Below are 24,148 nucleotides of genomic sequence, written 5' to 3' on the forward strand. Positions count from 1 at the left end.
AGCACTGGAAAACCATCATCTTCCTCCAGAAACATCAAGTCATCCTCGTTCCACGGGGTAACCCGTGGTGGTAGGTACAGCTTGAGGTAACTATGCAGGCCAGAAATTGCCCTGCCATAGCCAGAGAATGTGTATAATTAAATAAGTAGCCATTTCTTATGCCGTTTCTGGAAATGCTTCTGGTGCAGTTTTGAAATGCTTATGTGCTGATTATGTTGTATAATGCATTTTTCAGTTCTGCAAAACTGAAGAACAACCTGAAGCACCATTCCTGAAAGTCAATTATGATGAGAATAAGCTATTCTAAAATCAGATCTTTGGAAATTTTCATCCATCCACTATCATCAGCAAAGTGAATAAGAGATTAATAGCAACTCTCCCCCTTCAGTAAATTTAGTGCTTTCTGATTTCTATCATGGTTCTAACAATGGAGAACTATGCTGCCAACGAGGAAAAAATAGTATGCCTCAATAGCTTCAATGATTACAGTAAAAAACATCTTCGAAAACAACTAAACAACAAAGAGAAAGGATTTAATAGAAAAAGAAAGAACCTCAGGGTCCGCTGAATTTTTCTATAATACCCTCATCATGTTACAATTGATTACATCTTCGAACCCAAACAAAAACATTTCACCTATATCCTAAGCAAGAACTGCCTCAATCTTTGTCTTCTGGTCGTCTGTTAGAGAGGTTGGGAATAAAACCTCAAATGTGACATAGAGATCCCCTTTCTTTGTGCTAAAATGCAACGGCATCCCCTCCCCTTTTAACTTTCTCACTTCCTTGGGCTTAGTAATTCCCTGAGTAGTTAAGACAGCATGTCAGGCAAGATACTAACTATAGTATCTTCCACCAACCCGGCCACCAACCTTAGGGATATAACAGGAAGCTAGATGATATGATATTCCTTACCTCCGTGCCGATGTCTACCAAATGGTCATCAAGATGTTTGACTGTCTTCTCAAAACCAACTAGGGCTTGAACCTGAGGAGGGTTCCGAAAATCAACTCAGCATGAAAACAAAAAATAATCCTAACACATTTTTTTTCGTTAGATGATGAATGATATTTTACCTTGGTCAGCTATCTTGAAAATCTACTCACCTCCATTGGGTTTTCTTTTGGCTCAGTATGAGTAACACATCTTTTTTTATAGATGATCCGTGATATTTTACCTTTGTCAGCTATCTTGAAAATCTACTCACCTCCAATGGTTTTTCTTTTGGCTCGGTACGAGTAACACATATTTTTTGATAGATGATACGTGATATTTTACCTTTGTCAGCTATCTTGAAAATCATAGGGTTTCTTTTGGCTCAGTATCAACACATCTCTTTTGTTCTACTACTACTCATTTTCAGAACTCAAAATATTATCCTTAGTCTCATCTATAGTCTCCACAAAAGAACTTACCATTAATTTTGGATTAGGAGAGAGAGTAAATTACCATAAAAAATCTAGAGGATCTTAATCCGTAATAGATACCTATATTCTAACACTAGAACCTGAAGATGTAGACCTAATTTTCACTACACACATCTGGTGCAACGTGAACTTGTAACCACAGCTATTGATATGCACAGAACTAGAATCAGTGGTACTTACCAGTGTTATGGTGACTGAGGTGTGCAAGTCATTGCCTTCTCTTCTGAAGCGATCATGGGAAGCTGTGCAGATACGAAACTGCCCAAAAAGTTGTATATATTGTCAGCAGACAGTAGTGCACAAGACCAGGCACTAAAACGATGTTAAGGAACTTACCCTTAAATCTCCAGCTTCTCCATCTATTATAGGCTCGCCATCTTCATAGAAAACAACCTCCTGCGAAAAGCATATAATAGTTATTCAGCAAATCAAGAAAAATCGTATTTACAAAAACTACTGATTAAGAGCAAGTTCATCCAGTTGCTGCTTTCTACTCCAAGTTCAGTTCTAACAAAACCATGATTTTAGAGAGCGCAGGCATCCCCAAATATGGAGATCAAGGGTGTTCTCTCTCTCTCTCTCTCTCTCATCACATGATTACTAAAACTTCACATGGTTAAGGGCTAAGGACACTGCTATTCACTGACTTTTTATGTCATGAATACATTACATTCAATTTTTGGCAAGATACAAGTATATACAATAAAACAAGTGGCTAACAATGCTAATGACCTCTATTGGCGTGTTGGACCTCTATCCGAGATGTGCATCAGATCAAAGTGATTTGGAAGAAGATCTCTATTTGTATTACGTGGTGCTTGTGGCAAGAGCGAAATGAGAGGACGTTTGAAGACGAAGAGAGATCTATGGCAGAGCTAAAAGTTTTCTTTTTTAGGACTCTTTGTACTTGGGCCATTGCTGTGGACTTTAATGGCATGGACCTTCATGATTTCTTAGTTTCTAATGTGCCTACGTAGATAGGACATACTACTTTGTAATTGGCAGTTATTGCCCATTCTTGGATTAATAATACTTGTTTTACTTATAAAAAAAATAATAATAATAATAATGCTAATGACATGCACGAGAAGTACTAATACCCATTTAATGATATATAGCCTCCAAAATAATTAAATGAAAATCTAAAAGCTTACTTGCCCATCCTGCATCCCTTTCTCAATATCAACAGTGACAAAATATCCCTCCCGTTCATATTTGACATTTGGGCATTGTTCGCAGACCTGAAAGAGAATATGAAATAGGTAATAATGTTAAAAAAAAATAGCATCTAAGAGCTAGTGTCAACAAAGAGATGGAGATAGCATACAATTGCCCAACTGAGGATGCGACTACAGTGTACAGAAAATAATATGAAGCCAAACCAAGGCATCCACTGTGGCCAAAAAGAAATAGTACTGCCTGCTAACTAGACACAAGGAAAAACAGGAAGATATACTTCACTAGAATTTATTTGCAGAATTGTATACCTGCTCTGTCATCTGTTGGAACATCCCTGGACCAATTTGCCTGTGATATACCTCATCTCTACAATTACAGCGTCTCTTGCCTGGGGCCGGCTTTAAAATGTTTTTCTCCCTCCAAACCTGATGAATTCCGCAAAAAAGCTCACGTAAAAGAAGAAAGCACCACTTATTTTGCATACTATAAAATTTTCAAAAGCATATATGAAGCCACCTCATCAACTATCCAGCATTCCAACTATATTATTATTTCATGAAAATTAGTTCTATAAAGCCACATCATCCATGCCTCATTTTTGTTATTATTAAATGTAAATAAGTTCAACTTAGAAACTAAAAAAATATTATATCCAACTAATTTGATAATCTCATTAGCAAATAAAATTACTATTAATAAATTAAGCTAAATTTAAAATAAAACTTAGAAAGTTAATTAAGCTATACTATTCCTGCACATTACACATGCTTACAGCAAGTTCAATTAGAAATCATTGATAATTTATACAGCTCCTAGAAGGTTAATCGGAACACAAGGAGCTCAAAATATGAAATTAAAGTTAATTTATAAATGGTATTTTCTCCCATCTGCTGGCAGATATGAAATAAGGCAAAGGAATACAAATACTAAACAACAGAAGAACAGAAAAGTAAAATATGGAGTTCAATTCTTCGTTTTAAATTTCACAGATCGGGCAGTCATCAATACTGGATACTAGTTCATTTCGAATTCACCAGGACTGGTATGCGGGTTGCCTAGTGCTTAAGAAGAACATGTTCTAAGATTACATATCTGAGATGAGAATACCTTCAATGATCCTCCCATGTATAAATCTTCCAAACTTGCATCCAAATCAACAATCACATCATCGCCTTTAACAACTCTCTCTTCCTCGTCCATTTGGCCCCCACCAAAAAACCTAGAAGACAATATCATGTCAGTCATAAAGAGGCAGGCTGCAGGCACATTAACAAAGAAAAGCAATCTGCCAACTCAATTCTGATTGCTCGCTACACTCCTACAGATAACTGCATGACCACAAAAACCATTCTCACATGGGAAATTATCGCTTCCACATTTAAATTAATGAAAACAATGGTCAACATACAATTACATTGATGGACCTAATGAATCATGTAATGCAAAAGCAGAGAAAAATTCAAGGGCCGTTCTTTCATTTATATTCCTATCAAATTCCTGCCAACAATGACCATTGAGATGCAACAAATTAGTTTTAGGCTTCAGCTCACAACGGTGTCAATCATGAAGAAAAAAAATAACAGATAAACCTCAATCCTTATCCACACCTTCATCAATGCCAATGTTTTGCTTGTGTGAAAATTGTACTTCCAAATAATTTTCTCTCATGGGAAGTTTCAATTTTTAATGCCTGCTTTTAGCAAATCTTGGGAATTTCAATCTGAAAGAGCCAGAGTAGTCCAAATTCCAATGCAACTATGATTTGAGATTAAATGTCCCATAACTTGGAGCTCCACAATAACTTTTTTTTATTAGCATAGGGTCTCTGAAACAAAATCCGGACTAATCCCGGGGGTGAACAGTCACTCGGCAAGGAGATTCCTGCAAATACAACTCGGGTAATTAAAGGAGAATTTCTCCTAATCCAATGGCCCCTAGAAAGTTTTTTGTCCTCAAGAGTTTGAATCTCAGACCTCGAGGGAGTATACTATCAAGACCAAGACTCTTACCACTTGAGCCCCGGCGGGTTAGCAGACCTACAATACTGTAATGCAAAGATTCAATTTTAAGTATTCCTAAATTAAACTTCCAATAATATTCAACTTTATATCCTAGCAGTTTTAAGTTTCAACAAGCAAAAAAGAGAAAAAAAAAGTTCTCACTGGCCAAAAATGTCTTGGATGTTCATTCCCATTCCGCCACCTCTGCCTCCGCCACTAGATGCATGTTGTTTCAGCCCCTCTTCCCCATACCTGTCGTATATATTCCTCTTCTCGCTATCGGACAACACCTCGTACGCTATATCAAATATTTCATGATTAAACCAGCGCGTATAAGAATCTACTCCTTAAGCAATCAAAGATGCAAAATAGGATTGATTTTTTCTTTTTATATAAGTAAAATAATATTTTATTAATAGAAGTAAATAGGCATAGCCAATTACACAGGAGGTATACAAACAGCATCAAAGTTTTAGTTAATACCGTTGCTAATTTCGGCGAATCGCTTATTCGCCTCCTCATTTCCCTGGTTTTTGTCAGGATGGTACTTCAACGCGAGCTTTCTATACGCCCTCTTGATCTGGTCATCCGACGCACCACGCGTCACTTGCAGTATATCGTAGTAGCTCTTCCTGACCAGAAAACCACAAATTTAAGCACCGAAACAATGCAATTCATCATACTTACCGAATGGGACAATGAGAGAGAGAGAGAGAGAGAGAGGATGTTAACAACCCTGCAACGGCGGTGAGAGCGTGGCACAGAGAGAAAAGGAGGAACCAGAGCTTCGTTCTTCGATGCGCCATCGCAGACTTCAAGAGCCCGGGGAGAGAGTCGGATCACTCCGGAAAGCAAGCAAGTTTAGGGCTTTGATTTCAGATCCTTCCGAAATGGGATTCTCCGCGTGTGTGCGCTTTGGCGAGTTTTTGTCCCCTGCGAAAACTGGGCGAGCGTTGTGGAATGGGAATCGAATGACAACTTTTTTAAGGAGTGGGTAAATGAACGGACGAGATTGATTTTAAGGGAATAAAAAAATTTGATATTGTCCATCCGTACTTTCCAAACTGGACAAGGCCTTTTTTTTTTTTTTTTAATTTTTATGAACAAGGCCCAATCTCTTGTTGAAACTGTTAAGTTGCTCAGGCCCAAATAATTACAAACATAAAACTTGTGGGTGTAATTTGAAAAAGACAAACAAATATATTTACTAGGGAATGATCTCAGGTTCGTTAGTCCAGGGGTACACTTGATATAATGATTTATAAAAAATAAATAAAAAATAAAAAATTCAGTAGCTTATTTATCTAAAAAAAGAAAATATAAGGTTAAATAAAGATTAAAAATCAAGATTAAAAAAAATTCTAAACTTCAGCAAAGTATCTAACTGCAGGGCTATTAAGGGTCTTTTGATAAAACATGATCTTTGATTAAATTCTATAAGGATGCTACAAGTCAAATGGTCAAGGGTTTTAAAAACTTTTTGGTAAAACAGGATCCTTCATTAAATTCTACAAGGGAGCTACACGTCAAATGATCAAGGGTTTTAAGGACCTTTTGGTAAAACAAGACTTAACGGAAAATAAGAAAAGTTAACGAAAAAACAACAAAAGTTATTATTCACAGTTAGATAACCACTTATTATAATAGAGTAGATATATATATAAATTCTACTCATCATATTTACACCACACATTACGTATAATTTTTTACTTTTTTTCTCTTATCAAATATATGGTATGGTATATGGATGATGAGTAGAAGAAGAAAAAACAAAAGATTCCTTGTTAAAAACAAACACTTGGTAATGTCTCGTGTGAATTTGAATGGTGTTCTTTGTTCTAGAGGACAGATTGAGAAACGGAACTTCTAACTCGATTGAACAGACAAGAAGAGAAAAATGATTGAGAAACATAACCATCTTATGTCCTCGACATGCAAGAGATGATTAGCATTTAGGGGGAGACATCTTTTTCATAGTCTACCGTGTACATACGGGTCCAATTCTTGGCCACAAGTATCAATTTGAAAAAGGAAAAATATTTACATAAGCCTACTATTTATCACACACTCAACACACTTAGTGTATTGAAGTATAAAAAAAAAAATTTGAATGCATGGTGTGTGAAGTGTGTAGGCTGATGCATAGAATTGCCTACTATTTATCACACACTCAACACACTTAGTGTATTGAAGTTTTAAAAAAAAAAAAATTTGAATGCATGGTGTGTGAAGTGTGCAGGCTGATGCATAGAATTACCCTTTGAAAAATGAATAGGTTTGCCTTAAAAAGTGACCAGTGAGTGGGTGGTGGTGGACCAATCTTTTTTGTGGGGGTGAGAAACTAGTAGGCCCGAAGGCAAGACAGGTCTATTTGGTAATATAATTGTTCTCAAGTATTTTTAGATTTTTTTAAATATTTTATTTCTAAACATATTTAAACACAAAATAATTTTAAATTTTAAATTTTTAGTTTTTAATTTTTTCATCTAATCATTATCTAATTAGCACAACTTTCTCAAACTTTTAAACAAAACGCAAAAATAATATTACTTTTTTAAACTTCAAAATAAGAATAATATTAAAAAATTATATTCGGACAATTTTTTAACTTTATAATATTTTTATTCAATATTTTCTCTTTTCTTCTCAAAACCTAATAAAATATCTTAACTAAAACTATTTAATTACTTTTTATAGATATATTGAAATATTTTAAGTATCCAAACAGGCCTTTTATGTTATATTTGACTTTAAAAAAACAGTGAAAGGATAAATAACAAAAGGAGATATGAGAATGAAAAACCAATAATTAGAAATCAAGTTTATGTTAAAAGAAAAAACTAGTGTTTTAATGAATACATCTACTATTTTTTATACTTTTGTTGTAAGTTTTTTTTAAAAGAAGGCTTAGAGCATCCACATATGGAGGAGCAAATTTTTTCTTAAATTTTAACTAAAAATCATCTTTCCCTAAACTTTTTCCTAAATTATACTTATTCTTTCAAAAACTCCTACATCTCACTCTCTATTCTTTCTTGATTTTCTTAAAGTAATATTTCTCTATTCTTTTTTTTAATTCTTTTTAACTCATTTCTTTTTACATTTTCTTAACTATTCATCTTTCTTCTTAAGTTTTGAACAATTAATTATTCTCTAATGATTTAAAAAAATTAATTATTTATCTCTTTAAAAAATTTTTCAAATTTTATCATTTTTAATGATAATATTTTTTTTTTCAAAAATCATTTTTTTTTCAAATTCTAAGATTTTATGTTTAAAAAAAAGGTTTAATTATTATAAATGATAAAGAAGGCCATGATCAGAGTGGATGTGAGAGAGAATAGAAATGCAAGAGGAAATCTCCATGTGGGAATAGAAAAACTATTTTTTAATTTTTGTGGAGATACAGTTGCTCCCCATAAGTATCTGCTATTGCATCTGGATGCCTATACTATCAAATTTCTTAAATTTTAGCAAATTTTTTTTAACTTTTTTCACAAAAACCCTCTCCATCATGTTGCCTATATTAGAGAAAGGGTTTAGGATCTGAACAATGGCTCCCTACATATGGGTTTAGGGAGCTATTGTTCATCCATAAATCATTTTTTATAAATATTTTATTATAATTCATGAAACAAATTATTCTTTTAATTATCTACACTTTCTCTCTTGTTCATATTTTTTATAGTTGAAATTTGAAAAAAAATGTCACCATTGAGATCATTTTTTTTAAATGACCATTTGCGAAAATATGATCTTTTTAAAAAATATTATTGTTACGAAAATACTAATTTTAAAAATATTATCGTTTAGAGAGATAAGCAGTTTAAAAAAATCGTTATAGAAGAAAAATTAAAAAAATATATGGGTACAAAAAATAATTAAATAATTACAAAAATGTGAAAATTCTTCTTCCACTCTATCCCTGAAAGGAAAAAAGAAATAGTTAAAGATGTACAAATAAATGTGTAGAAAAAATAATAAAGAAATAATAGAAAAATATTATTTTAATAAAATAGAGAAAGAATATAGAGTGAGATGTAAGAGGTTTTGGAAGTTATGCAAAAATGAAAAAAAAAACTCCAAATTAAAAATTAAATCATACAAAAGAAATTATATTTCTTAAGTTCAGGCATAGCTTATAGAGTTATGTCGATAATATCTATAATAGGTGCTTTTATAGAAACAAATTGCTTCAATATATCAGCCACATTATTACAAAAATAATATTAACAAATTTGGAATAAGTTCTAATTAGTAACTTAAAAAATTATAAATTATAATTTTTAGATAATCTTTAGTATGTTATGCTTAATATAGAAATTTATTTTATTACCATGTTAAAATTAAAGAAGCATCATTTTAAATGGTTGTCTTGGACCACAATTTATACCGATTGAGCCGCCACGGGAAATAAGGATATCATTTTTTCGAAATTGATGAATTAGGGTGCCTAAAAGGAGAGTGGGTGGTTATGATGTGAGAAGTAATGCTACATACAGGCATGGAGTGTGCAAGCGTCGTGCAGTCACTTTGAAAAAAAGTGGAGTCCACTATTAAAAAATAATTTTTTTTTCATGTGGGTCCCGTATTTATTCACTTTTTTCAAAGTGATTGATCGTTGCTTGCACACTCACGACTGTAACTATCATTTCTCATAATATGAGATGCTACAAAATCAATGTGTTTGCCTTTTTTGTTTACTGATGTCTCACTCTTCAATATTGGTCCCGACTTTCCAACCAACCACTTCTACTTTAGTGGCATGTATCCTATTGTACAACCGCATCAATTTTCCTCACGTTGACGGGCATTTTGAGCGTTAACTACCGTCACAGGCTAGGGTAGGCATCAAGGGTTGCTGTGGTTAGGGGAGGAGTTAGAGGCAGAAGGGACTTAAGGCCTTGGGATTGTTTGGGCTCTTGACTTTGAGCCTTGGGGCTCTCTCTAGCCATGGGTCATTTGATGACCTGAAGGATGATGAGCTTAGTAAAAGTGGAGCAAGACAATAGTTACTAGCTAAGTAACGGGCTGGAAGCCCAGGCCCATGATTTATCTAGAGTTATTCTTATTTCCAATTATTTTCTTATTTCTATTAATTGATTGTAATTCCATTCCATGTAATGAAGACACGTAGCCATTAAGCTGTGCTAGGAAATATTATGTTACATGTTTGTTACACAATTCCAGTATTTATTGCCTGGAAGAGGAAATGGAATGGAAAAAGAATCTTGAATGCCAAAATCTCTCTCTCTCTCTTCTGGAAGTAGCTCACGCCCAGTGTGAGCCTCCCTTTTTCCCTTCCATTGTGCCTGTAACAGAAGTGGTATCAGAGATACCTCCATCCCCCACCTTCAAGAGTGTGCTCATGGCGGATGGTACTCGACTGTCCCAATTGTTGGAAGGCTTCAACACCCTGAAAAAAAACTTTAGAATCTCAATTTAAAAGCTTGGAAACGGAAATGATAACCTTGAAAATGCAACTTACTACTCTCACCTTAGAGCTACAGAAGAAGAACGTGGAGAAGGTAGAATCTTCACGTGGCTCAGGAGCACAATAGGACTTGCCTCTCATTCCCCTCAGAGATGTTCAAAGTCGAGCCATCAGGCTGGATTTTCTGATGTTTGATGGGAAAAACCCTACTGGCTGGTTGTATAAGGTACAATAGTTTTTTAATTTCCACAACACTATGCCACAACACAAGTTGAGGTTAGCCTCATTTTACATGGAGGGCAAGGCCCTTGTGTGGTTCCAGGACTTGGATGAGTCCCAATAGTTAAGTGACTGTGATGAGTTTGTTAAGGCTTTGTTGAATAGGTTTGGACCTAATTGTTATGATGATCCAATGGAAGCCATGACTAGGCTTTGACAAACTGGCTCTGTTGAAGATTATAAAGCCAACTTTGAGTCCCTTTCTAATAAGCTTAGAGGTTTATCAGACCAATACAAGCTCAACTGCTTCTTGAGTGGGCTTAAAGATGAAATACACATCTTGGTAAGGATGTTTAACCCCACTACCCTCCTCTCAGCCTATAGCTTGGCTAAGTTACAGGAAGAGAATCTGGGAGTTAACTAAAAAATGCCAAAATGACCCCTCTATTACCCTTCCTACCCTGAACCACTATAGATCAAACAATTCAGCTCTCAACCAGACTACTAGAAATTCACCTTTAAAACCACACTTCCCATACAAAGAATTAACCACGCCCAAATGAAAGATCGTTGAGAGAAAGGCCTATGTTACTACTGTGAGGCCAAATGGGTTACTGGTCACAAATGCAAGAAACCTAAATTCTATCTAATTGAAGAAATCCATGACTTCCCAGAAAGTGATGAGCTAGGGCAAGGAGACTATGGAGAAAATGAGGAGGGCAGAGTGACTGTCCTGGACTCTAAAGCGCAACCATAAGTTTCTTTATGCTTGAACCCTAAAACCATAAGGATAAAAGGTAGGGTTGGCACTGTCCAATGGTACCTGTAGACACTGGAAGCACACACAACTTCATTGATCCAGCCATAGTCCGTAAGATTAGATTGAACCCTTGCATGTCTCTATGCGAAACATGCATTTTGTATCAGAAGCATATGTACTAATACTTGTAGAGTGTGATCTGGTCTTATGAGTGGTTTGGCTTCAAACCGTGGGTTCCATTCTATGGAATTTCAAGGATCTGACCATGATGTTTGAAGTAAAAGGGAAACAAGCTTGTTTAAAAAGGTTGTCCAGTACAAAATTGCTTGAGCTGGGGTGAATACCTAAAGCTAGTGCTGTTAAAAATAAGGGGGTCTTATTGCAACTCATGGAATCATCCTAACCTAACCAGCCTACACCAAAACACCTTATAGACCAAATTGACTCCCAGATTCCAACCCCAATCCAACACCTACTCCACCAATTTTCTAAGGTATTCTCAGAACCCACAAACCTACCCCTCAAAGAAACCATGACCATGCCATACCCTTGCTGCCTGGAGCCAATCCCATTTCAGTAAGACCTTATATGTATCCCTACTACCAAAAAGATGAAATTGAAATGATTGTTAATGAGTTACTGACCACTGAGGTAATTCAGCCAAGTCAAAGTCCCTATTTCTCACCAATTCTTTTAGTGACGAAAGCTGATGGGTCCTAGCGCCTATGTGTTGACTATAGGGCCTTTAATAAGGTCACTATAAAGGATAGATGCCCCATTCCAATGGTAGAAGAGCTGTTGCATGAGTTATGTGGCTCAAAAGTCTTTTCAAAATTGGACTTAAGGTTTGGCTATCATCAGATTAGAGTCAAAACTGAAGACATACCTAAAACTGCCTTTAAAACCCATGAAAGAATTTGAATTTCTACTTATACCATTTGGCTTAACCAATGCCCCTTAAGGCCTCGTTTGTATTCGTAACCCATCTCAATCCACCTCAACTCATCTCATCTCATCATTACAACTTTCTCAAATTCCCACACAAAATATAATAAACAATTCAACTTTTTCAAATTTCCACACAAAATATAATAAATAATTCAACTTTTATTTTACTATTCACAAACCATCTCAACTCATCTCTGAATCCAAACCACTCCTAAACCTTCCAAAGCCTTATGAGCCAGATTTTCAAGCCCTTTCCTTCAAAAATTCATCCTAGTTTTTTTATGACATCATCATCTACAGCAGCTCAGAAAATGCCAACATCCAACACTTAAAACACTGCCCTGGAAAGCCTAAAAAAACATCAACTCTATGCCAAAATGTCCAAATGCTAGTTTGGCAGCCTTGAAATGGTTATTTAATCTTAGCCCAAAGAGTTAAGGTTGATCCAGAAAAATTAAGGCCATGGAAGAATGGCCTAGACCAACTTTAGTAAGGTCATTAAGAGGTTTCTTGTGGCTAACAAGGTATTACAGAAGATTTATTAAGGGGTATGGAGGGATGGCTGCCCCACTCACAGAGTTACTGAAAAATGATGGGTTTAAGTGGTTTAAAGTAGTAGAAAGAGCCTTTATTAATCTCAAGGTGGCTGTGATGAATCCACCAATTTTGGCACTATCTGACTTTACCCTGCCCTTTGAAATCGAGTGTGATGCTTCTGGGACTGCAGTAGGAGCTGTACACATACAGCAGAGGCATCATGTTGCCTTTTATTGTCAAGCTCTAAGAGCATTCCCATTGGCTTGGCCAAATGAGAAAATTATCTAAAATTTAGATAACTTGTATAAAAAAACTCTACATTGGATTGACCATCTTCAAAATAATTTACATTTTTGCTACAGTCATTGGCCAAATATAGAGAACCATAATTGGTTCTCCAAATATTAAAATATTAATTTCTCACTCCAAGCAAACAAATTAAATTAATTAGAATATAATTAACATTTAACATTTAGAATATAATTATTATTAACATTTGATAATACTTTTTTAATATTAATTTAATTAGAATATAATTATTATTAACATTTAATAATACTTTTTTGATATTAATTTAATTAAAATATAATTATTATTAACATTTAATAAAACTTTTTTGATATTAATTTAATTAAAATATAATTATTATTAACATTTAATAATACTTTTTTTTAATATTAATTTAACTAGAATATAATTATTATTAACATTTAATAAAAAAAATTTAATATTAATTTAATTAGAATATAATTATTATTAACATTTAATAAAACTTTTTTTAATATTAATTTAATTTGAATATAATTATTATTAACATTTAATAAAACTTTTTTTAATATTAATTTAACTAGAATATAATTATTATTAACATTTAATAATACTTTTTTTAATATTAATTTAACTAGAATATAATTATTATTAACATTTAATAATACTTTTTTTAATATTAATTTAACTAGAATATAATTATTATTAACATTTAATTGGTAGAACTATAAAGTGTGATAAAAATAAATTTAATTAATTAATTATTAAAATAATAATATTTTAGTATTATATAGAATGTGAATGGCTAATCCAATGTGGGGATTGAATTTAAATGGAATAGGCAAATGTAAAAAAATGTGATATTGGCTAAATTTTGAATATGCATTTGCCCAAGTAAATGAGAATGCTCTAAAGGGAAGGGTTTTGGCCATGTCCACCTATGAAAATGAGTTGTTTGCACTGGTTTCAGCAGTGCAAAGGTGGAAGCCCTACCTACTAGGCAAACCCTTCATTGTGAAAATGACCATCAAAGCCTAAAATTCCTTCTAGACTAGAAAATTGACACAACTATGCAAAAAAAATGGGAAAGCAAACTGCTAGGGTATGATTTTGTGGTGGAATATCGAAAGGGATCAAATAACAAGGCAGCAGATGCCCTTTCAAGGAGGGGTGAGGAAGGGGAGACTTCTATCACTTTTGTAATGATTTCTATTCCTACTTTGGATCTATTAGAGGAGGTAAAATGGTCATACTAGAAGGATGTAGTGGCCCAACTACTACTGGATCAAGTGGGCCAAGGGGTTGCTAACCCTAAATATTCAGTGAGGGAATGGTGTTTATACTACAAGAACATGCTTTTTGTACTTGGGAATTCTGATCTCAAACTTAAATTCCTCAACCTACTTCATAATAGCCCTATTGGTGGTCACTCAAGCTCAGATAAAACCCTCAGTAGAGTTACTATGTATTTGTTTTTGCCAGGTCTAAAAGCAGAAGTCAGAAACTTTGTAAAGTTATATGATATCTGTCAAATAATCAAGCCTGAAAATTCCCTACCAGGGGTCCTCCTACAACCCTTACCCATCCCCACTAAACCTTGGGCCCACATTAGTATGGACTTCATAGAAGGCCTTCCAAGATCTCAATCCTTCAACTACATTTGGGTTGTCATTGATAGACTCATCAAATATAGTCATTTTACACCACTGACACACTCCTATACAACCACTAACCTAGCCCACTCTTTTCTGAAAAACATTTTCAAATACCACGGCATGTCTAAGTTTGTAGTCTCTGATCGAGACAAAACCTTTACAAGCAGGTTTTGGACTAAATTGTTTAAATAACAAGGTGTTGAATTGGCCTTCAGTACTGCTTATCACCCGCAGATTGATGGCCAATCCAAGACCATGAACAAAACACTTGAGAATTATTTAAGGTGTTTTGTGGGGGAAAGGCCAAAAGATTGGGCCTTATGGATTTCCATAGCAGAATGGTGGTATAATATCACCACTCAATCCTCGACAGGGTTAACCCCCTTTGAAGCCTTATACGGCTACCCATCCCTTAGGTTACTGAGTTACTCACCGAGGGCCTCTAGTGTTGAAGCTGTTGACACCACCTTACGATCTCATAAGCAGGTCAAGCACCTTCTAAAGAGTAACTTGCACAAGGTCTAGAACCACATGAGAAAGTATGCAAATCAGAAAAGAAAGGAAAGAGAATTTGAAATTGAAATTGAGGATTTTGTATACCTGAGACTCCAACCGTTCAGACAGCACTTGGTGGTCTAGCGCCAGAATGCGAAACTCTCCCCTCGATTCTATGGACCATTAAGGGTGGAAGAGAGGATCAAGTCCGTAGCTTACCAATTGAAGCTCTTTGAGACCTCCCTCATCCACCCAGTGTTCTACGTATCTCTGTTGAATAAGAAATTGGGTCAATCAGTGAGTCCTTTGCAGCAGTTGCCTTCGATTGACTCCAATGGAATTTTGAAGCCAGAGCCCGAGGAGATTTTGGATCGACGCCTTCGTCAAGTCCATCATAGGCCTCTCACATAAAGTTTGGTACGATGGCAAGGCCAATGGGCAAAAGATGCCACATGGGAGCTGTTCCACCGTCTGCGAAACACCTACCCACACCTTGTGGGCAAGGTGTTTTGAATGGAGGGGCATTGTCATAGGCTAGGGCAGGCGTCAAGGGTTGCTGTGGTTAGGGGAGGAGTTGGGGCAGAAGGGACTTAAGGCCTTGGGGTTGTTTGGGTTCTTGACTTTGATACTTGGGCTGTGATGGGCTTTCTCTGGCCATGGGCCATTTGATGACCTAAAGGACGATGGGCTTAGTGAAAGTGGAACAAGACAACAACTACTAGCTAAATAATGGGCTGGAAGCTTGGGCCAATGATTTATCTAGAGTTCTTTCTTATTTCCAATTATTTTCCTATTTCTGTTAATTACTTGTAATTTCATTCCATGTAATGAAGACACATAGCCACTAAGCTGTGCTAGTGAATATTCAATAATTCTGTTACGTGTTTGTTACATAATTCCAGCATTTATAGCTTGGAAGAAAAAATGGAATGGAAAAAGAATCTTAAATGCCAAAATCTCACTCTCTCTCTCTCTCTCTCTCTCTCTCTCTCTCTCTCTCTCTCTCTCTCTCTCTCTCTCTGTGTGGAAGTAGCTCACGCCCACTATGAGCCTCTCCCTTCCCCTTCCCATGTGCCTGTAACAACTACTTCACCTAATACTAGTTGGATGAATTTAATTATGCATCGATTGAGGCAATTATTTGCTTTAGGCCGTAGTAAAAGTGTTTCATTTCATCTAATTTTATCATTATAATTTTTTCAAATTCTTATATAAAATATAATAAAGAATTCAATTTTTTCGAATTTTAAAATAATAATAATATTAAAAAAAAATATTCTAATAATATTTTATTTAACTTTCAGTTTAACTCATTATCCAAATGACACCTTAGTAAACAGAGATTTTCTGAGCTCAAATTAAGAGGGCTATTAAAAAATTTAAACAATTTCCATGGCATGTTAACTTGTGATTGGATGGGAGTGCCACGCAATCCATTTTCCCAAATTATCTAATAATTTTCCCTATTTTAGTTAGACTAGTTGAAATTTTGATGCTAGCTCCATTTGTAATTATGCTTTTGAATTTAGGGTTTTTTTCGGAGTCGAGTATGTGTCTTGCACCCACTAATTTGTGCTCGCTGACAGCAAATGATGCATAAATATTTTTTAGGGTATAGATCAGGGAGAAAAATAAATACATAAATAACTTTAATTATTTGAATACCATGTATATCTACTTAATTCTTTGCCACTGTATAAACTTAAAACCATCGATCTACCTAGAAGCTCCGGCATTTATAATAAGTTAGAATAATGTAATTATGTCGTTTTATTTTATTTATTTTATTTTCATCGTTTATATATTTATTTATTTATTGATTAAAAAATGATTATTAGTGTATCAATTTTTTTTATATTTTTTAAAAATATTAAAATAAAAATTCAAAAATCAGGCGCACAGCCTAACAACGCTCTTTATAATAATAATAAACTTGCAAAGAAACAAAAGGTACAATGCAAATAAATGCATAAAAAGAAGATGGTACACTTTCATTAACGTCAAAGAGAAATCATTAAATTATGAGTATACGAAGAGGGACAGTGCATTAAAATCTGGATTCCAAAAGTTGAAGGAACTGACCAAACCTGCATGGCGAGACACAGCTAGCAAAAGCTCGAACGACGGTCGGTCGACCTAGGAGACTCTATGAATGCGGGTGCCGTGGCCGAGTCGCTAGCTCAAGATCAACTAATTTCCATCGATCTCGAGGACGTTCCAACTCCAACTAATCGAGAAGACAACCGCCGCCTTTGTCGGGAGGCAGGAACGAACCTGCAGAAACTTTAGGCTCCGTTTGATACATAATTTTATTTCATGGACCCTTCTAGAGTCACCGCAGGGGGCTTCCGCTAGTATATTTGAATTTTTTTTTTTTTATTTTATTTTTTACATACATTTTTTTAATATTTTTAAATATTTTAAAAAAATTAAAAAAAAATTCCATCACTATTAAAAAACATTTTTAAAAAAAAAAATAAAAAAAAATCTCAGCGGGAGCTCCCATCGAGAAAACTAGCATTTTCCTTATTTCATATCATTTTCCCATTATAATTTTTTTAAATTTTTATATAAAATATAATAAATAATTTAATTTTTTAAATATCAAAATAATAATAATATTAAAAAATAATATTCTAATAAGATTTTATTTAATTTTTTTTTATTTAAAATTATCTCATCTCATCTCATTATCGAAACGGAACCTTAGTAATTAGTATAGAGACTAAAGAGTAGTTTAGATTCAGAGATAAGTTAAGATGAGGTGAGATAGTTTGTGAATAGTAAAATAAAAATTAAATTATTTATTATATTTTATGTAGAAATTTGAAAAAATTATTTTGAAATTTGAAAAAATTGAATTGTTTATTATATTTTATATAAAAATTTGAAAAAATTGTAATGATAAGATTAGATAAATTGAAGTGAGTTGAGACGGATTACGAATATAAACAAGACCTAAATTATAATAAATAATTTAATTATCTTGGCTATTTTAGATAAAAAAAAATATTTTAATCACAAATAAATCTATAAATTAATATAATTTAATTTATTCCGTTTGATTGTTATGCTCGTGTATATATTATATGAATCTAAATCAATATTAACTTTTGTGAAATTCTTTTGCTATCGTATATAATTGCTTCCCCGGCACATAAGTTTAGTCTCGAGAGCGTACTAAATCTTGTACTGACGCCGACATTATTGTTTTTATTAAAAATAAAAATAAAAAAAGAAAATTTTGTGAGAAAAAAAATCATCTATTCCATAAAAATTATTTTTATCTTTAATTTATATAATTTTATTAAATGAATGCCTTATATTTCAACATCAATTCGGGAATTGAGACATCAACTCGCTTGACTTTTCGTTTCAGACAAGCTAATTGTCCCTTATTCCCCATATGGAGTTTTTCACCAAAGCGGATACGTGTTCCAACATGGGTCCATCCAAAAGTTTCTTGGAAGAAGGCCACGCACCTGCGCTTGCTCAAGGAGCTTGATCCAGGAGAAGACTGATCAGGAATACATATAATTATAAATATAAATATATATATATATTTATATAGGTAAGGCTATTATGCCGTCTAGTATTTTTTTTTTAATCTTTTTTTAATATATTTAAATATTTTTAAAAAATAAAAATATATACTAATATATTTAAAATTATTTTTTAATTATTAAATAAAAAAATAAAAAATAAATATAATTTGACCAACAGTCAACTAGGACAATCAAACATAGGCGGCAAATATACTTTTCCAATAATATAATATATATATATATATATATAAAGCTTACACCTAAAATATACAAATATTCTTGGAAGAATGCAATTTCAAAATTATTTTTTTTCTTATTTTTTACTAACTTTATTATTATTTTTAATTTTACCACTTTGGTGATGGCTGGCCAATATTAATGATGACTACAAAAATGTATTTACTACATCGTCTTCTATGTTTCAAATGTGCTTAAGAGTAAAAAATACTTTTCTAATAATTAAATTCCCTAAATCACTTATATTTATGAAAAATATCAATGTGAAATATTAAACTTTAATTTGCCTGAAATAAAACATAACAAAACATGAAAAATGTAATTACCGTAGAGACCAAAAACTAATTTGATGATTATTTATTAATAAAAATCACCTTAAAAATTCTGAACAATATGCATGTGATCTCCCTTAATTTTTGAAGTACTAGATGGACCCAAATTTTGGAGTAAATTTACGAAAAGTTAGTGATGGGGACGGCCTAATTTATGAGAAATATTGAAAGATATAAAAATATTGCCTGACGTAACGTAAAAGTCGTTAATTAAAATAGAATATAATAAATTTTTATTAATTATTTAAAATGAAAAAATAAATTAATTAAGTTTTTAGATCTTGTTTTATACAATGAAATGAAATTAGATATTTTATTGAAAATTAAATATATTATTATTATAATATAAATTTTTAATATTATTTTTATTTTAAAATTTAAAATTTAAAAATATTTATTATATTTTATATAAGATTTTAAAAAAATATAATAATAAAATAAAATGAGATAAAATGAAATTATTATATTGGATAATTATTTTCAGATACTGGGATTTAAAATTGGAAAATGCTGGAGCTCCCGCTGGAGCTCTAGTATATTTTATCCTATGTATTTTTTAATTTTTTTTTATATAGATGTTTTTAATGATTTTAAATATTTTTAAAAAATAAAAAAAATTATAATATTATTAAATAATACTTGCTTAATCACGAAGTAAAATATAAAATATTTTTTTATGATTTTTTATTTTACTTCGTGATTAAGAAAGTATTTTTTAATAACTTTTTTTTAACTTCTTGATTAAGAAAGTGTTTTTAATAATGTTTTTAATTTATTTTATTTTTTAAAAAATATTAAAAAAAATTATATAAAAAATAACTTAAAAAAAATACATACAATATATGTTACAGCCTCAACAGAAGCTCTCAGCGGGAGCCCCAGCGGGAGCTGTAGCACGATGCTTTAAAATTTAGGTAGGCAGAGGAAAAAGACAGAGTTAATGAAGACAATACCTCGTAACTAGGCTAGTTTTCGTAGCTAGCCTGGAAATCAAGTCATTAGGTGAAAGCTAAGTGCAGTCTGAAATTTGACAGTAAATATTTTATTTTTTATTTTACTTAATAATTAAGAATATATTTTTTAATAATATTATAATTTTTTAAAAAATATTAAATATATATATATAATTAAAAAATAAAAATTATACTGACGAAATTCTCATCAAATCCCTTTGTGGCTATTATAAAGCCACTCATCCAAAAAAAAAAAAGCTTAGCTACTTTGAAAGGCAATAATTAACTATTTAACATGAATAATAACATTAATTAACGAATTAGTCTACGTACAGTTTTTAATTAAAAATTGATCATTCAAGTCTTTATAATTATGCTTAAAAAAATTTAAAATTACAATAATATTTTTTTAAAAATGATATTTTTTTTCTTATTATCTCATTTATCAATGAGATTATATATATAATCTTTAACTTAAGACTATAAACAAAATTTTTCTGACAAGGAGTGGTACTATTATTTGTAAATCTATTATTTAATATTATGTTATGAGATAATAAGAAAGATGACAAAAAAAGAGACGACGAACTGAATTTTTCCTTCATCTTTTATATGTTTTTGTCCTTTGATTTCACTCCTGAATTTATTTATGGTTTTTTTACCATCTTTTGGGAGAGCCGTCCCCGTCGCGAAGCTGATCTCTCGACGACAAAAAGGCCACGACTGCGCCATTGATGGATAGCCCTCGTGGCGATATCTTCCACCACAAACGTCATCATCATCAATAGTCCCATACCATACGTTGCTACGTACGCCAGCCATTTCTTTTTTTATAAAAGCAAATTATTACCTTTACCTTGCCTCCAAGTTGTGCATGAAGCCGAAACACAAAATGGGAAGAGCTCCATGCTGCGAGAAAGAGGGCCTCAAGAAGGGGAGATGGACTGCGGAGGAGGATGAGATCTTGATCAAGTATATTCAGGCCAATGGGGTAGGTTTGTGGAGGTCATTGCCCAAGAATGCAGGTAACATAAATGCACGTACGGCGCGCAGCTACTTTCTGTATTTACTTGAGAACTCAAATGATCTGTGTTTTTTGGGATTTTATTCGAAGGTTTGCTGCGATGCGGGAAGAGCTGCAGGCTGAGATGGATCAACTACCTGAAAGACGGCTTGAAGAGAGGAAACATTTCTGCTGAAGAGGATCAAATCATCGTAAAGTTGCATGCTTCTATGGGAAATATGTTAGTGCAGCATTCTTTCATATAAATGAAACTCCCTCTTCCTATCTAGCTAGCTCTCAGCTCTTAGTTCAGAATTAGTTTGATTGCAGTATGATCGTCTTTTGATTACTTTCTTTTTATCTTTGTCTTTTTGTCTGCCATCCTTTTCTCCGGTTCATTTTCCTTTTATTTCTTGAAAGTTTGAATCACATTTCGATACAGAATCGATTTCATTTTATTTTATTATTATATTTTTTAAAATTTTTATAAAAAAATATAATAAATAATTTAATTTTTTAAATCTCTAAATAATTATAATATTAAAAATAATATTATGAGGTAATTACTATATGAATAAATATAGATAGAAGTCACTATTAAAAACATCCATTTTACACACATGATGTGGTATCATCTAGACTACACATCTCTCTGAATAAGTGTTAGGAACAATCAACTAAAATCAGCCACGCAATGAGTGTAAAATATGTACTACTATAATGACTTCTCTATAATATTTCTCTTCCTATATATGTAACCCGACATAATTTTGATGTATCTCTTAGTTTTGACTTTATAGATACTAGATAATAAATTCTATATCGATATTGTCGGCTATAAAATAAGGAAAATGCTGGAGCTCTCCTGGGGGCTCCCGTTGGAGCTCTAGTGCATTTTATTATGTGTATTTTTTTAATTCTTTTTTTATATAGATTTTTTTAATAATTTTTAATATTTTTAAAAAATAAAAAAATTCATAATATTATTAAATAATAATTTCTTAATCACGAAGTAAAATATAAAATATTTTTTTATGATTTTTCATTTTACTTCGTGATTAAGGAAGTATTTTTTAATATTTTTTTTACTTCTTGATTAAGAAAGTGTTTTTAATGATGTTCTAAATTTATTTTATTTTTAAAAAATATTAAAAAAATTTATATAAAAAACAACTTAAAAAAAAAAACACATACAAATACATGCTACAGTCCCGGCGGGAGCTGTAGCACCATCCATAAAATAATTAGGAAGGCAAATAAGTTCTATTTCCTACCCTAAAGGGCAACAAAACTAATTAGTGCAAAGATATCAATATTATTAGCAAGAAAAGTTTTTTTAAACATCTCTTCGATCTCGTTTTACGTTTTTCTCATCAACATATGATAATTAAGGAAAATACCAAATTCTAATTTTGTTCTCTCCTTCTATAAAAAAAATGAAGTAATAGGCTCTTTACTAAGGAAAATAAAACCATAAAGAAGAAAGCCCTTCAAAGAATGGATAAAATTAAAGAGCTATCTTCAAAATTAAGGTAATTATTTCTAATGAATAATGCTTTAAATTTGGAGAAGATTTCATAAGTACTAGTTTTTTCTACGCTTTCCGTAGGAAAGAAAAAAAGAGACTCGGACTAAAAAGGAAACTAGAATGAATTAAGTGAGGAAAAACAATGAATATATATATGTTATTTCGAAAAAAGGAAAAATAATAATGATGAAATTATTATTATTATTATTATTATTATAATAGTAGTACCATTAATATTTTTCTTCCCTCTTGTGAAGAGTATTAATAATAAAAGAAATGATATTTATATTGTAATACACAAATATTGTGTAATTTAAAATAAAAAAATGAATAAATATAAAATTTACATATAAAAATAATTAGGTTCATTTACGCATTCGGTTTTATGTAACATTAATCTAGTAATAAACCTAGCTCCTTCAATATACGTGTAGGTGGTCTCTAATAGCTAGTCACTTGCCTGGAAGAACAGATAACGAAATAAAAAATTACTGGAACGCCCACTTGAGCAGAAAGATTCACTCGTTCACTAAGGTTTCCGGTGGAACATCGCTAGCGATTATCGTGGATATTCCTGTTAAACGAAGAGGCGGGAGAACCAGTAGACGGTGCATGAAGAAGAACAAGAATTACTACGTCCAAAAGAATAATGTTGGCCGGATTCCGACGATAAAACCCATTAATGATAGTGTTTTTAATCCAACTGATCAAGAAATCCCATCAGTACATGAGAACCCAACACCAGCGTCAGCGAAAGAGATCATCACCGTGTCCAGCACTGCAACAGACGATGGCGTGGTTTTGGATCCACATGTTGTCCTTGACAAGGAGAGAGAGAGCGTGGTTTCGGGTTGTCATCATCAGGCAACAGAGAAATATGATCAGAACCAAATGGCGGTGTGCCCTAGTAGTAGTAATGGTCAGAAGGAGACTGAAATATTGGGACCATATGTTAGTGAGGAGAGCATTAATGATGGTGGGTTGTTGTCGATTGATTACATTTTGAGCAATAATGCTTTGCTGGATTCAAATGAGTTTTTAACTACAAGCGAATCAAGGAGCTGTAAACCAGAAGCTGTATTTGAGGACAAAAGCAGTAGCAATACTGAATTCCTGTGTGTAGACAAGCTGCTGGCGATGGAAAGTACTAATCACGAGTACATGGAGATCAGTGGCGCTAATAATTGTTCGAATATTGGAGATAATGGAGAGTGGTGTTCCTGTAATTCTCCATTGACTTCTGGTTTTGCTGAATTTTATGGGGTTGATAACGGGGGATTATGGGATGGTGTTGGACAGGGAAATGAGATATGGAATGATCAGAAAGAGAATGTGTTATCCTCGCTGTGGGAGGGTGATGGGGATAGTTGTAACTTGACAGATACAGATCCTGACAAACAGGATGCTTTGGTCGCTTGGCTTCTATCCTAGAACATGATCTCTCTTTTTGGCTGAAAAATGTTAATTAATTGTTTGAGTTGAGTGTTGGGATATGATCTCGTACGTGGTGGTTCGAAATTATTTTTTTTACAAGCATTATGTAAAATTTTTATTCAATCTATATCTCGGGTTGTCTCAAGCGATTGACCCATCACTAAAAAAAATATATATATTTGGCAGCATTTCTATT

The 24,148-nt window shown here is 32.7% G+C and overlaps 2 protein-coding genes across 2 annotated transcripts; one reads left to right on the forward strand and one right to left on the reverse strand.

Moving 5' to 3' along the window:
- Window positions 1-364: 364 nt before the first annotated feature.
- Window positions 365-5,594, reverse strand: LOC109008298 (dnaJ protein ERDJ3B-like). The gene is made up of 10 exons (XM_035693030.1): window positions 5,341-5,594; window positions 5,089-5,237; window positions 4,768-4,903; window positions 3,713-3,824; window positions 2,914-3,030; window positions 2,581-2,667; window positions 1,763-1,822; window positions 1,607-1,684; window positions 915-986; window positions 365-802 (listed from the first exon to the last, which is right to left on the reverse strand). Exons 1-10 carry the CDS (start codon window positions 5,409-5,411, stop codon window positions 644-646), a joined length of 1,041 nt encoding a protein of 346 aa, XP_035548923.1. The 5' UTR covers window positions 5,412-5,594; the 3' UTR covers window positions 365-643.
- A 15,278-nt stretch (window positions 5,595-20,872) lies between these two features.
- Window positions 20,873-24,109, forward strand: LOC109019321 (transcription factor MYB111-like). The gene is made up of 3 exons (XM_019001589.2): window positions 20,873-21,012; window positions 21,102-21,231; window positions 22,953-24,109. Exons 1-3 carry the CDS (start codon window positions 20,880-20,882, stop codon window positions 23,947-23,949), a joined length of 1,260 nt encoding a protein of 419 aa, XP_018857134.1. The 5' UTR covers window positions 20,873-20,879; the 3' UTR covers window positions 23,950-24,109.
- The last annotated feature ends 39 nt before the right edge of the window (window positions 24,110-24,148 follow it).

This window comes from Juglans regia, chromosome 8 (genome assembly GCF_001411555.2).
Source record: "Juglans regia cultivar Chandler chromosome 8, Walnut 2.0, whole genome shotgun sequence".
NCBI lineage: Eukaryota > Viridiplantae > Streptophyta > Magnoliopsida > Fagales > Juglandaceae > Juglans > Juglans regia.

Coding starts and splice junctions, on each gene's coding strand:
- LOC109008298 (XM_035693030.1), bottom strand. CDS start 5,411: ATGGCGCATCGAAGAACGAAGCTCTGGTTCCTCCTTTTCTCTCTGTGC. Junction 5,238..5,340: donor GCTCTCACCGCCGTTGCAGG/GTTGTTAACATC, acceptor TTTTCTGGTCAG/GAAGAGCTACTACGATATAC. Junction 987..1,606: donor CCTCAGTCACCATAACACTG/GTAAGTACCACT, acceptor AACCCTCCTCAG/GTTCAAGCCCTAGTTGGTTT.
- LOC109019321 (XM_019001589.2), top strand. CDS start 20,880: ATGGGAAGAGCTCCATGCTGCGAGAAAGAGGGCCTCAAGAAGGGGAGA. Junction 21,013..21,101: donor GTCATTGCCCAAGAATGCAG/GTAACATAAATG, acceptor TTTTATTCGAAG/GTTTGCTGCGATGCGGGAAG. Junction 21,232..22,952: donor CATGCTTCTATGGGAAATAT/GTTAGTGCAGCA, acceptor ATATACGTGTAG/GTGGTCTCTAATAGCTAGTC.